A 16007-nucleotide genomic window follows, 5' to 3' on the forward strand; every position below is an offset into this window, starting at 1 on the left:
GCTCCATTATCGCAGAACTCTGGACTGATCTGCGGTCAGCCTGGATTTACTGCACACACGCAAATAACGCTGAAGTGGAGGGAGGAGAGGAGAGCGATAGCAGCGAGAGATGTTAGTCCTCAGTAATTACTTTAACATGCTGTGACATAAATCACACACCAGAGAGTTCTTATTGAGTGTCTGGTGAGGAAAGAGACAGAGATGATAGAGGGAATGAAAAAGAGAGAAAGAAAGCCCTAGACAGAAAGAGGCTGACTGGTCTTAAAGGGACAGTTCACTCAAAAATGAACATTCCGAAAACAATATATTCACATTCATTTCATTCCAGACCTGTAGAACTTTAGTTCTTATGCAGGACACAAAAGAAGAAATATTTTGAATTATTACACTTTTTAAAAGTTTGAGGTCAGTTAATTTTTTTTTTCTTTTTAAAGAAGTTAAACTCATCAAAAGTGTTTCTACATTTCTAGTAATTAGAAATGTTATTTGAGCAGCAAATAAGCATATTACAACAATTTCTGAAGGATCATGTGACACTGAGCAGTGGTTAAGATGCTGAAATTCAGCTTTGCCATCACATGAATAAATTACATTTTAAAATATATTAAAATAGAAATCAGTTATTTTTAAATTCACAATATTATGAGTTTATTATTTCACAATATTATGGGTTTTACTATATTTTTGATCAAAAAATGCATGCTTTGTGAGCATAAGTGAGTTTGACCAACCTCAAACTTTTTAACGGTAGAATACAAGCTAATAATGACCTAAATTTTAATCTCTCACTCTCGAGAAACCTATTACACGGTCTTTAAAAACTTGAAATATATAGTGCACAAGTCATATAGAGCAATTTTAATCTAATCTTTGGGCACATAGCCTATAGTCATGCTGAACAACTGTCATATAGCAAAGATTTCTAATTCTGAACACGTTTGAAACATCAAATAAAGACAGAATGTTCATTATTGGCATGTACTATGCCTTTAAAATCCTTCAGCCTTTGAAAAAGCCTATGGGGAGAGAGAAAAGTTAAAAGAGGATTCAGAAACTTCAGTCTTGCCTGTGTGATGAGCTGTCATAGACTCATAGCAACACAGACCGGTCAGAAATGGAGATTAGTATTAACCTTGTGTTCCCGAACCCTCTTCAGGACACACGGGGGCTGAATTAGACAGTCTGGCACAGACAAAGTGATGTGTGAGGAGGGATCGAGGTCTATTAGCTACACCTTTATTACAGAGAGAGAAAAATCAAGGCTCTTGGCAATCCAGAGAGCGACATCCTGCAGCAATCAAGCCACTGTTCAAATACTACATTTTAAAACTAAGAATAGCAATTATTTCATCATCCTATCATACAATCTACAGCCAAGACCTTTTGTATAAAGAACAAAGATGAAAAACATAGAGGCATTTGAGTCCAGAGATTTTATTGACAAAGGCCTCCAAATGAGGAAGACTGAAAGAAGGAACGAGGATATAGATTGAAAACCGATACTAAATGCTTTCGGAAGTGTTGACAGATTCTAATTTTCCCTCTCGTATTGGGAGTCAAAGGTTTGGAATATCATTATTCCATTAGGGCACTGTGATGACAGGCTTTGTCATACTTGGTGTGCTGCAGGAGGGGACTGATGTCTAGGAGGCATTGCAATGAGCCAATTGAAGGTGGCTGAATGTTTTGTTCCAAATTCATGGGTCTCTCCAGACAAAATCGACAGAGAGCTTGGTCTAAGACTGACTAATGTTATTTTGTAAATGCATACACAGACACACACTGCACCATTTGCAAAATGGACCGTTTCAAGCCAAGGGATGATCAATGTTTTTTTTGTTTTTTTTTATCTTTTCCTCTGAAATTCTGCTGAAATAGTTCACCCACAAAATAAAATTAAATTTTAACCCTAACACTAATTTACAATTTTGTACATGGCATTGTTTTATTTTCTGTGAAACACAAAAGGAGACATTTTTCCATGCAACTATAATTTAGTAATCATAGCTTCCAAGCCGCAAAAGTGACTAGAAATCACTATGAAAGCTCTGCAAAACCAGATAATTTGACTTGTGTTATGATTATTGTTATATAAGCCATACAATTGCTTTGTATGAAGAGCAGACCAAAAATTTGAACTTAACAATTCACTGAAAATTTTTAGAAATTAATGCCGCTCAAGTCAAAAATGGCCAAAAAAAAAAGAAACAATACCACTCGAATGTCTGGGGTCAGTCATTATTTTTTTAAATAAATTAATACTGTTGTTCATAAAGGATGGATTAAATCAATATACTCCACTTTAAAATATTAAAATAGAAAAGTTATTTTAAATTGTAAATTGCTATACAGTATAACTGTTTTTACTGTATTCTTAATGTAGTCTTAACGAGCATATAAGGTTTCTCTCAAAAAATTTTTTTAAATCTTACCAACCTCAAACTTTTGCAAAGTAGTGAACCTCCCTCATAAATTCTCATTTTGTGTTCCACAGAAACAAAATTGTTTTAAAATGAAATCAGGGTAAGTAAAAAAAAGAGAGGGAAGAATGAAAAAGAATTACAGTGAATTTTTAAATCCTTTTAAATCCAAACCTTCATATTGCTAGTTCATAGTTAAAGTGCTAGCAGATAAATCAGCATCAAAATGGACCAAAAATTCTAATGTTAAAGAGTTCAATTCTTCTATACATTTCACTAGGCACACCGAATGTAAAACAGTACGTAATTGACTGTAAGAAGCCCCGCAGTTACACTGTACCTCAAATGCAAACAAAGTACCAGCAAACACTCTGGGACTTCATATCTAAAACACCAAATCACCAATTAAAGTGTTTTGACAAGGGCAACAATGTACAAAAACTATTAAAAAGATAATGATTCATTTTGCCAACATATTAAATATGCAGGAAAAGGAGGGGGGAGATAATTTCCTCTCTTTCCTCCCTTATCTAATCTCTCTTATTACTAAATAATTAGCAAATTGCCCCTTGGGCTTGATAAAGAGTACTCCACTTTAATTTCAGTATTTCTGAAATGTAAACCATATGATATCAATAAGCCCCTGGTTTCCCAGAAGTGTGAAATGTGTTTCTGCCTCTACAGCATTGCATATTCACGCCTCGAATGTCCTCTGTTCTTTAAAGCATGTAAAATTAATCTCAGCACACATTTGACCATTAATAAAGTCATCAAAGGATCGCTTCATCCCTCTCTCTCCCCCTCCCTCGCTACCTACATGTAATAAAATCAAGTTAGGGAGACATCCCATTAAGGCACTGAAATAAATTTGGCATGCTGTGTAGAGATGTTTGAGCGCTAATGTCTTCTCAGAAAGTGCCTCTGTTTGCAGATTTCCCTAGTCGGCTAGCAGCTGGAGACAACAGTGTTCAAAAGCTCCCGTCTTTGCGGTAACAGTGAGCGGTACTGATTAGCGCCCTGTGGCTGTTCAAGCAATGGGAGATTTGGGCCTCTGTGGGGCGAAGAAGACCTGTGCCCATTGTGAATAAAATGCTTTCACTGAGCCCAGCCAAATGAGAGTGTCAGCCAAACCAACGCAGAGACGTGAAATTCGATTTAAGACACTTTCCAAAGGAGTCTGAGTCCCCAAGGCAGCCATGGCTAGCTGGCAGAAATGCACAAAAAGGGAAGAAAAATCAACTTGCGAGCTTCAAACGACAGAGAAAACTCAGTCCTGCTTTGCAAAGCACGCCAAGGAGGCATTATCGATGCACTTTAAACCCTTACCTATGTAATTCAAGTGGTTCATAAATATTTTAACATGATAATTCATTATTTAACTGCACAAATTCATACTCTGTGTCTCGACTTTCCAGTTGCATTTTCACATGTTGACATTGTAATTCAATGTCACTGTTGACAACTCACGAAAGACTAGATGTTGTCAACGACATGCGCAACGCCAAGCTGTCACTCGCAGTGTGTTTAGATCAGCTTGTCACTGTGATCTCACAGCACTTAATCACTGCCTTGCTGACTACACAGCAGTAGGAAGCTGGATTAACTGGATATTGTGTCAGTTAGATACCACTTTTCCTCCAAGTCAACCCATAGCCATTGTTAGAAGTCACACTCTACTCACGACCCCTGAGTTCCAGCTATTAAAGGATATGGGCTCGACACCATGCGAATGCACCAGTTGCGCGGGCAGGTGGTCTGTTTGAGGCAGAAGAAAACCACTGGCGCCAACTCAGGAAATGGCACGACCAAAGTGCTGAGGTCACTGCCCGCATCATCGCATGGCCCCACCTCCTCGATGATGTCATCCCCCTGAGAGGGGCCGAAGTCCTCACACAGCCCTGCCCCCACCTGGCTCATGCCAAGCGGCACGGGACACTCCTCGGTCGTCATGGTGACGGAGCGGCAGCCTGAGGGAAAAAGACCAAAAAGAGGCATTAGTATTCTAAAGTTTATACATATATTAAAAAAGACCCATTATAGTAAATCATACTTATTTTCACTAAACAAGGGATATAAAAAACTAATAACAGAAGCTGATAACTCTGAAATGTATCATAGCAACAGGTATAGTATTGAACAGCACTGCTGAAGTCACACAAGAATTCCACTGCTTATTGCTAGCATTATTTGCAATGGAAGCTGTAACCTTGTTGTGTTTAACAAGCAGTGACATTCAATATATATTTTTTTCTTTATATTTTACTTCTGGAACAAAATTTGTAATTCTTAAAGCAAGTAGGCCTATTTAACTTCTTCAGCGTATTTCTTGTGGGTAGGGCTGGGTGTTAAAACGTTATAAACGAAAAAAATAACTCCACAATATTGATAAAACAGTAAATGGTACACGCTTTTTGCATTATGCGCAGCGCTGTTGCATCTGCAGAGGTCACAAATTCTGTGATATGAAAATGGCTTGGATTTCAAAAACTGAATATAGACCAGAATAATGTTCATTGTAGAATGTGTAGGCGATGTGTAAAGGAAGACGGAAAACACAACAAACCTTTTCTAGCACTTGAGAAGATATCATCCTATTGTGTATACAGATAACCAAAGCCCAAGACTGCTAGATCTAGCATTCAAACTCATAAACAAGCATCTTCTAGTAGTCTGACAGGGAATCCCATTTAGCTCATATCTGACCTTTCACTGCCTTAAAAAGAAGCAAGGACATATTAGTGTTCGACTTGAAGCAGCACTGAACATACCGATCGTGTATGACATCAAAGTACCGTGAGAGCGATTCAAAAGCACAAGAAGCCGTCTGCTCTCTAGAGCTCTCACGGTACTTTGTCATACAACAATTGGTGTGCGCGTACACAAACAAAGCCCAAAACGTGGATATTTTTTATAGCAATATAGAAATCCTGGTCAGGACGTTGTCCTGGGGAAAAAGGCATGTTTTGGTCAAATATCTAAATTGTGTCCGGGACAGTCACAAGCCTTTCCCGGTTTTTATTCATAAAATATCTTAAATTGTGTTTAGCCGAAGACGAACTCATAAGCTTTGACAGGTTTAGAATAGAAGAACAGCAGCTTTTGGGTTTATACCTTTAAGAAACACTATCATGTGAATCATACGGCGTACAGACTATATCGATCATAAATAATGCTCGTGTTTGCAGTGCACTTCATAGGTAAAAAACGCATATGTACCCTGTGTTGGTTTTATCTAGTACAATCAGCAAATTATGTTTTTAGGTCTGTCGCCAACCTTCAGCGCAAACATGTGGAAACCATCCTTGAATGGTCCCTCAAATAATATTGAATGAAATAGCCATTTCCCTCAACTAATAGAATAAAATGAATATGATGAGATGTGTATTATTTATTGATTATTTTAAAATGTGAAAAATTGTTACATTTTCCTAAATTAATTTAATAAAGTTAATATTTAGTACACATTTTATTCTAAAGGATGGTAAAAATGTTCCTGGCTTGAGATAATTAAATAAATGTATTAACTCCCACTGGCTTGAGATCCCGCAGAGCAGTGACTGACATATTCGGACAGCGAACCTCTTTGCATCCATGTTTAATAAATCCCTCAAACGTGCAGTTTACCCTTGTTAAATGTCTGCCTCTTTTTCTTGACCCGGGATTCAATGTTTAGGGTCTATTAAAACGTAGCTTATCTTTAGGGTCTAAAAAACTGTACTGACGACAACTATTTATATTGACATAAAGACAATTCCTGTTTTTTTTATTTTACTTCTGGTAAAAATGTTCCTGGCTGAGATCTGTTCTCCTTTAAATCTCAAAGCCTAGATATCTGTCTTGAGGGATTCATAACATATGCTAAAAAACAAGGTCTCTACATACAAACAGATTTTAACTACTTCTGGAACCCTGATGCTATTTTTTTTTATTTATGGAGACATTTTTGTTTTTTTTTTAATTCTTGGATACTACTGATGTTCTCCATAAGCCATAGATTTAGTGAGATATATGCTATACACAAACAGATAACTTGAATAAAAACAACTCCAAATCCGTAATGAATGCAGCAACATATTGCGCTACATCGCCGTTCATTCACTCACTGCACACAGTGACTCATAAAGCAGGAAACAGAAGCATGGATGAGTTTCTGCAGCATCAGTCGCATCCCTCACCTGACTGCGATTCTCAGTGAAGTCCTGCAGAACTCCATGAGGTTCCATTAGCCCTGCTCACTTCAATTAAATCTAACAAGCCACTTTCCTTTTGTCCTGGAACACCAAATCTACCTACTGTCAGTGTTGCTGTGGTGATGAGCAAAATCTAATTTGCAGTTTCTCCCTTTTTCCCCTCTGCCTGAGTAGATGCCGAGGTGCCAACATCTAAAAAGCCCCTATTTGCAGCAATTATGACTGTAAATACAGCTAAGCAGAAGAAATTCAACTGCAGCCAATCAGAGAAAGGAGAAAGGATATGAGCCGATAACAACAGGACTGCAGTGTACTATTTTTGCTGTTTCCAAACTGTTTGCCTATCTCGCATTAATTCTTACTGTCAAATCTCTCTGCTAATTTGCTTCATTTTGAGTTTCTCATCATCTCCTCAAAAGTTTCATAGTGTCTTAATCTCTTTCCTCTCCTGCTCTTGCCTCCCTTTCGTCTCACTCTTGCAGGGAGAGCGCTGTGGTAAGCCTCTCTCTCGTGTGTTAACGCTAAAACACATTAGCACTCCTAATGGGAGAACAGACACACTTTCACATTCAACGCTAAGAGCTGCAGGAAGCCCCTGAGAGCTCATGCTGACGCTTCTATTTAAATCAGCAGCACGCTAAAACACCTTTAACCTAAGCACACATTTACCTAACAGATAAACATTTACAAATGGTTACAAGGGAATAAAATATTCCTCAAAATGAAAATACAATAGTACAACAAAATAGACTCTGGCTCATACTAATTATTACAATAATTATTTTCACATTAAGGTCTATAAATATTATGTCACTGTACCTATACCTAATATCTGTTCTATTTTTTTTTTTTTATAGTTAAATGGTATGTAATATGAAAAATTTTATTTTATGTTTTGTGTTAAAATAGTGTCTGTAACCACACTATAATGATAAAAATTCACCCGCTACTTTTTTAATCCCCATTAATCATAAGCAGTGTCTCAGAACAAGCTGTGCGCAGAATCTGTACAATGTGGTGTCACATTTTACAAGCCATGTCCACAACTGTTGATAGACACTGCTGTATTAGCAGAGACCCCGTGCTGAGTGAGCCACACACAATCAACCACGTATATCTTCACACTAGAGCTTTTAAAAGCAGCATTTAAATCTATACAAGTTATCCAGTTCATAGTCAGTGAATGATTTTCTGTTGTTGTTTTATTGTTTGGGTCATATTAACAGCATAGACAGCAGTATAGGTACTGGATATTACACTACTGTCAATTAATACAAAGATCTAATATAAACATGTGACTTCTTTCCCAGCTGTTTACCGTCACAGACATAACCAACTGTGTTTTTGTAACTTGTTTGCTTCAAGCATAAACTTGGGTGTATTTGACAGTTTAAGTGCAAATAGACATGAAAGAGAACTTTATTACTCACATGCCGTGTGACAGACGTTTTCTGTACGTTCGCTTCATAATAGATGCCCTTTAAAAAACAGGGACCACAATGAACATCTGATATGTTCATTTAAACCTTTTTAGAGTATCTGAGGTACAAACTGTACACAGTCCTATTCTGGAAAGCAGTGGCTCATTTGTATATAAAGAAAAACATGCACGAAAACAGTGTCTTACTGCTTCCACTTTAAATAGGCATTTTCAAAATGATAGAATCAAGAATCTGTGGGGTATTTTTAGCTGAAACTGCACAGACACATTCTGGGGACAACGTTTAAAAAACCTGAAGACATTGTACTGAAGACCTTTATTAGCACCATCATTTCATGTTTGACTTAGGGTTACATATAAACTCTGCAGGACAGTGGCACTCCAGAAACATTACTATTTGCCTATGTTTTTGAAAAAGAAGTTTCTTATATCATCAAGCCTATATTTATTTATCAAATATAGAAAAAATAGTAATACACATATATACAACTTAAAATAATATATTTGAATATACTATACACAAATAATATATATATATATATACAGCTGAATTTTCAGCATCATTACTCACTTCAGTGTCACCATGTAACATCCATCTATCACCATGATATAGAAATCATAATATTCTGATTTATTATGAGTGATGCAACAGTTGTATCGGCTAATATCGATGATAAATTAAAAACGTTAAAAAGCCAACTGCATTTATTCAGAAATAAAAAAAAAAGGGGCTAATAATATATTTTCTTTACCTTCCTATTACTTTTTACTGCAGTTGAAGACATCCGAGTGAATGCATGATGTTGATTTATAAAAAAACGTTTTTCTACTGGGAAAAATTAGTTATATTGTTATGGCAAAATATTTAAAATCTGTACAAACTTTTTTTTTATAATTTGTTTTGTTTTTGCAGGGTTTCAGTATCCTAAAAAAGTACGTTCTGAAAAAGCATGCTGCAGGAAACTGTTTCAGTGAATGCTAGCCATCCAAATAGAAATTCTAAAGGATCATGTGATAAGCTCATTGGCATCACAGAAATAAATGTAGCATGAACCAATCAGCTTAAAAACCAAGTAAATTTGATAATATATCTGAATATTACATTTTTTTTCTGTATTTTTGAACAATACATCAGCTTGATGAGCAGAAGAAACTTCTTTCATCTAGTTAAAAATAGAATGAACTTTTGGTCTGTACTGTATATTTATTTAAATTAACAACCCATCATATCTATAGTTCATTTAATATTAACTTATAGGCCTAAAGATTTTATATATTTATGTTTAATTGTAAATTTAAAGTATGTGAATATTAAAAATATAAATTATACATCCTATACAATTTATGATCTTATGTCTTCTTTTTTTACTGACAAGTACTGCAATGGTCTTCTGATATACATTGCATCTCTGTTGAATAGTGGTCTATGTCAAAAAATCATGTGCAATATATAGATGCTTTTGTATGCAGACACCATACACATCATAACATGTTTGACCTTGGTCAGTGCCATCACTAACACACCAAGTTAAGCAGGGAAGGGTGAAAAGGAAAGATGTGTGAGGGTGTGAGCATGAGAGAGAGAGTAAAAGCTGTAGCTTGAGTGAAATGGCCAAACACATTAAAACCTTTAGATATTTTCACCAGACGAACACACACATGCTTAAAGGTCTTTAAATCCCTTCAGACCAGGGTGCATGTGCCTTTTTATCACTGTTCTCCCTGGATGGCACATACATAGCAAAAGCATCATCTGACTGGCTTTCTCCATCTCTTTATTTCCTTCTCATGTCTGAATTTCTCTCCTCTATAACAGCGATTCATTCTATTAACTAATTAACTGTCCTTGAGTTCAAGAACTGATTTTGTAAAGCTATTAAACAATGCTTTGTTCATTCAGATATTTCAACATATGCACAACAAGTGAAAACTGTAAGAGGCAGAAAAAAACTGAAACACACCTGAGAGCAGATATAAATAATGTGCATATGGATTCACAACAGGTGTGTGGGATTCAGTGATTAGTGAGAGAGAAAGAGAGAGATTAGGAGTCTGTATGTCTCTCAAAAGTGTTCGGCAGCAGCATCTCTATTAATAGCCAAATGTAAAGTTTATCTGCTTTAATAACAGCAACATTACCACCTCCATACTAAACAATGCAATTTAACTTTTCAGTTGCAAACTGTATTACCTTAAAAGACAATCACTGTATTTATGTTTTGTTTTGCAAACTGTATTACCTTATAACGATCAGTTTCAAGTCTAACAAGCCTAATGATTCAATGGACCATTCATAAAGAACCATTTACTTCACTCCAAATTGAATGAATATATGACTCAATGACTTAATCATTAATTACCACCATCTACTGGCTGTTTTAGTTTATTATTTAGAGTATTTCATTAAATAATTAATTTCATATTTCCATAGTAATAATAATTGTGTCATCATTTACTCAACCTCATGGTCCACAACAAAATATTTCTTGCTGAAGCTACTTTTTGTAATGTCTGTTTGATGCTTTACACAACAATGACTTTAAATTACTTTTGGGAGTGATTTAATGTGTGATTAATTTGCGATTAATTAGATTAATTAATCGCCACATCATGTAATTAATTAGAATAAAAAATGTAATCGCTTACCAGCCCTATAATATATATATATTTAAAATTATGATTTGTAAATATATATATATTTTATTGTTTACCAGCCCTATTATATATATATATATATAATAAAAAATGTAATCGCTTACCAGCCCTATAATATATATATATTTAAAATTATGATTTGTAAATATATATATAAATTTTTTATAAGTAAAACTGTCCAACTGCGATGCCATCAGGTAAAGTTACAGCGGGAGTCCGTGTCTCTCTCGCCTTCCCTAAGCCCAATAGGTTTTAAATGACCTCCTAAAGCATGTGGTGAGTTTGGTGGGGATTAATTGAAAATGAATGCGGGAAGTCACGTGAGAGGAGGCAATGCCTCCATCGCAATATGATTGGATGTGACTGGTTATTCGTACGCACTCCATGTTCACGAATCAGTCTAAATGAACAATATAATTGTGTTAATGGGAAGACTAATAAAAAGGTAAGTAAACAACTCATACACTTATATATCACCATTGTCAAGTCAAAATCAAACTTCAAATGGCCTAAAAAAACATGATCTGTTGAGCAATCAGCTCGTTGAAATTAAAGGTACATCTCCATGTCTGTGACCCATGTTTAACGAGCTCTGATGACTGATGATTCATAAAGTTTGTTTTTAAAAAGAACAGCTGAACATCAGTTCATAAATAAAATATATAATTGCTTAAATAAAATATATTGTTTGAATTGTTACTACCTTAGAGGGGTCCTATTATGCTTTTTCATGATAATATTTGTTTTTTTATTAAAAAATCTACAAAGTTACAAATCTCAAAGTCCACTCCAAAGGGAGATCTTTTGTTTCCCTTTCAAGAACTACAGCGGACAGCTTGTTTGGACTACAGCGTTGTTTTCCGGGGTTTGTGATGTCACAAAGCAGCCCATTAGAATATCATTCAAATAATTCCCACCTATGGAAATTTGAATGGTTGGGGGGTGGGGAGGGGCGAGGTCATGGTTAGAATGATTGGTTGAGTGCATCAGACAAGAAGATGAAGAAGAAGTGCTTTATGTTTTGTAATACATAAAGTAATTCATAAATAACTATTAAAATTGACAGCAATACATTTTTACAGAACCTTTTGAATTTCTGAATTTTTTTAATAAACATAATACATATTACCATTGCACTTATCTGAACATAGTAAATGCAGTTATTTTTCAGTGGATGGGGTGTGCCTGAAGCGTGACTCAGTATTCAGAAAAGCACGGAAAACAAATAACGGTTGCCTGTTACATTACAGTACATAAAATTTCACTTACCACATAAACAAAGCAGGAGAGATGACTGAGGACGAAGGCAAATGATTTTTTAGATTCTGAGCACCACTGACAAAACATCTAATCTTGTAAAATGTGTGGTAAGTACTGCTGCTCCATAGTATAAACAGACATGCGATCGCAAATCTCAAAGTGAAAATGAAACCAAAAAGCAATCGTGCACTCAAAAGCAGTTTCAATGCCAGGCATAATAGCGGCTCCCAGATGACTGCAATTTATATAGGCCTATACTATAATTACCCAATGATATAACTGCGAGAAAGTGAGAATGGCACACAAACATCAACAACCCGATCTTCCTTCCTGGTATTGTAGTACTTTTAAAGTTTTCTCACCGGTGAATGACACATGATGTAGCCCAGCCATTCCCAATTTCAGTCCCGCTCTGCATATTTTGTATGTCTTGCTTAAGGCCCTTTCACACTGAGATTCCGGATAATACACGGGTAATGTGTCCCAGCAATTGTTCCTGGATCGTTAGATTTTGGTTCATTCACACTGCCAGTGATTTCCCGGAATCTGTCCGTGCATTCACTCACAACCCGTAAAGGTCCCGTAATGGCACGTGACATCAGAATGTGACGTGTAATGTACGAGTCGAAAATTCTAGGCTGCCAAGAAACTGGAAGAAGGAGAAGAAGCAAAGCAGAAGTGTTTTCATTGCTTTATAAACATGCCAGCTGATCAGCTACTAGGGACATTGTTGTTTATGTATAAAGCCTTTTTCACACAGAAATTCCGGAAAATACACGGATAATGTGTATATTGTTTTTTTGATTGTGGTTCATTCACACTGCCAATGATTTTCCGGAATCTGTGTGTGCATTCACACACATCCCCTAAAGACAAGTTACATTAAGGACTGTTGAGTATTTGTTTTGTTTAGTATTGGTTTTGATTTTGGTTTTGGATTGTATTGTGTTTAGCGTGGATAGTGAGGCGCTAACTGATCTATGCTTCATTAAAATGTGAATTTGTTTTAAAATATTAAAATATTTTTTCGTCGCGAACATTGATCTCCCTTCAAAACACCCGGACACAGAAAAGCGTAAGCCACTTGTGTACTAGTCAGATTTGTCAAAATGGCGCTACGCTGATTTGGAGAGACACAGAGGAGAGGAATTGTTGAATAAAGTTGTTATTTTTGTTTTCTTTGTGTACAAAAAGTATTCTCGTCACTTCATAACGTTACGGTTGAATCACTGACGGCAGATGGACTATTCTGAAGATGCTTTTCATGCTTTCCTGGACCTTGACACTGTTATTTATTTGGCAGTCTATGGGACAGTCTCAAGCCTCCCGGTTTTCATCCAAAATATCTTAAATTGTGAACGCAGCTTTTATGGGTTTGGAACGACATGGGGGTAAGTGAATAATGACAAGGGATAGAGTATCCCTTTAATGTAAAAATACAAAATAGATTTTTATTCTGGTAGTGTAAGTAATATTTTTTTAACCAAGAACTGGGACTGGGACATGAATTTATATTAAATACAAAAAATAAAACACACACACACACACACACACTTAAAAAAATGTGAAGATTTGCTGCCTCTTTTCAAAACATCACTGCACGCCACTGATATACACATACAGTACATACATATATGCCCACACTGTATTAACAATATGCATAAATGCAGCTGTGAGTCCTGATACTGTAATTTGTTTGTGAGTTTGGTTATAGAATGTGGATGTCAATCCTGTACACAACCAAAATGAATGCAACCGTATTATTGACTCAAATACAGGACTCACAACCCTATTCTGCTGCTGTGTGAACATAGCCTGTATGATAAATGACATGACACAATCTTCAGAAAAAAATTTAAAGATTTAAAAGATTTATTATGTATCAATTAATTTCTATAATTTAATGTAACATAATTTATATAACACACACACATGCATACAAATACATAAAAACACATACAAACATAAATACATCAGTAATTCTGCATGAAAATGGTCTTACACACATATGGGAGTGCATGGTAATGAGACTCAGTGTCAGCAATCATTATAACTGATTGTCTGATTGTTATTATTACATGGATATCACACATAGACTTGCTTTGCATTCCTGGTCAACTTGTCCTTAACAAATGAACAACACAAGCATGTATGTGAAACACTGTACAATTAATTGCAATAGCAGAGTGCATAAAACAGTAAAATAATATGTACTCTCTGGAATGTAATTGCTGCTTTATTATAATTAAGAGGTTAGTCAGTACCTGACTGTGCTGACAGCAATGTTTGGCCAGTCTTGGGTTTTCACAAGCTCAAAACTGCCATTGTGAGGTTGTTGGCTGCCTTACAATTCAATTTGGAGCTTCAAAAGTTGCATTGCAATAAGACTTGCTCTGTCATTTTGTCTCTGACCGTGCTTAAGCAGATTAAATTGGTCGGCATCATATGTTAACTGTCATTTTCAGCATTTTTTAAGGATAACACCTACTTTTATATACTGCAAAGCAGTTTTGCCACAATAAATGATAATGCCATTGAGAGATGGAGAGAATGAAATAAGAAAAAATATACACTGCCATTGCTGGTTAATGTTACATTAGTTTTTGGACCCATATAACTCAGAAACAGTGGGGGCTCATGAGGGGAGGCAAAAATTTTGAGGTGAAAATGAGAGGAGGACTATTTAAAGTTAATAAAATTCACAATTTATTTCAGTTAATGTCTCAGAATGTGCATTTTTTGTTTGTAATTTCACAGCTGTAATACCATAACATGTTACTGAAGTTGGAAAGCGCTGCTTTTCTATCACGAATGTGCCGATGTAATTACAACCGCTAGGTGACAGAGAAGGGGAGGGGGAGAGTTAAGCTCGCGTGCCTCAGTTGGTAAAATAAATTAGCCAATCAGCATTGAGTGTTCACTTCCAGTGCTGAAGAGTGTTGAGAAAAGAAACCTCGTAAAGGAGGCTATTGGTTGATATATTTCAGGTATATCAACCAATCATAAAGACGTAAATTATGTGCTATTAATTTGAACGTCTCGCGCTGAGCTGATAATGATCCAAGTACTTATGATGAGTAGCGATATTGAATATTTGATCGCCAACAGCTTTACCAAGCTGTCATTCAAACAGTATATACAAACTAAAAAAAAGGGAAAACACGCCTAAGCTGATATGGGCTACAGTAGTCGGCTAAATTAAATAGCACAACAGGCAGCTCTCTTTTAACACAGACTTTTAAGAAGTGATGGATGTTTGCTTCAAGTGATAGGCCAGGTAAGTGAAATTATATTATCTTGTTGTATCTGTGTCATTTTCTTTACGTTTTCTGACTAAAAGCAACCAAAAAGCCATTTTAAAGTGGTTATGCAAATAATAATAATAATCCCAGACCAATACAATTAGTGTGCCTCCTCTATTTTAAAACCCACGAGCCGCCACTGTAAATAAATAATACAGGTGAAATAGGAATGCAGTGCTTACTGCAGGAGCGTGAGCAAGTTTCAGCTCTGTTTGTCCTGTCATTGTGCTTTAGATTAACGTCACACTCTCTGCTTAGTGTGTTTGCAGAAGTAACCAGCATCCTCTATAATTGAGCACTAAACATTGCACACATTTGATTATCAATGCATGATCGCAGTAGAGATGCTAGTGCCTTCACAGGGTGCCAGAAAAGTCTGTCAGAAGTTCTTGGTAGAATTACAGTGTGACATCAATTTATGTTTATATTCTCCTTCTGCAGTTAGAGCCCAGTAGGGAGCCGAGCCCTGAGCACAAACACAAATACGCTAAGCTTTCTTCAACCCTGATAATTACAACGTCAGTCATATTTCAACCAAACCCAATGCATGTGACAGCAGTCACAGGCCACCATCATCAGCAAATGTTGGCTTATTAGGCCATATTTCACGAAACAAACATGCCTGGGGCATCTTTACAAATATCAAAGATGCCTATGGTTCTTAAGAATCTCGAGTCTGATCTCGAGTGTAATTGTTCTACACATCTAATCCTGTCCTTTCTCACACCGTGCCCGGATC

At 36.1% G+C, this 16007-nt stretch overlaps 1 protein-coding gene across 1 annotated transcript in view; it reads right to left on the minus strand.

Annotated features, from left to right (window-relative positions):
* The window catches only part of LOC122136802 (voltage-dependent T-type calcium channel subunit alpha-1I-like), a 113188-nt gene that overhangs the window by 64134 nt on the left and 33047 nt on the right, over positions 1-16007 (minus strand). The window contains exon 2 of the mRNA XM_042721391.1: positions 4132-4387. Within this exon, the coding sequence (XP_042577325.1) occupies positions 4132-4370 (239 nt within the window). The 5' untranslated portion in view covers positions 4371-4387. The remainder of the gene's footprint in view (positions 1-4131; positions 4388-16007) is intronic.

This window comes from Cyprinus carpio, chromosome B3, assembly GCF_018340385.1.
Source record: "Cyprinus carpio isolate SPL01 chromosome B3, ASM1834038v1, whole genome shotgun sequence".
Taxonomy (NCBI): domain Eukaryota; kingdom Metazoa; phylum Chordata; class Actinopteri; order Cypriniformes; family Cyprinidae; genus Cyprinus; species Cyprinus carpio.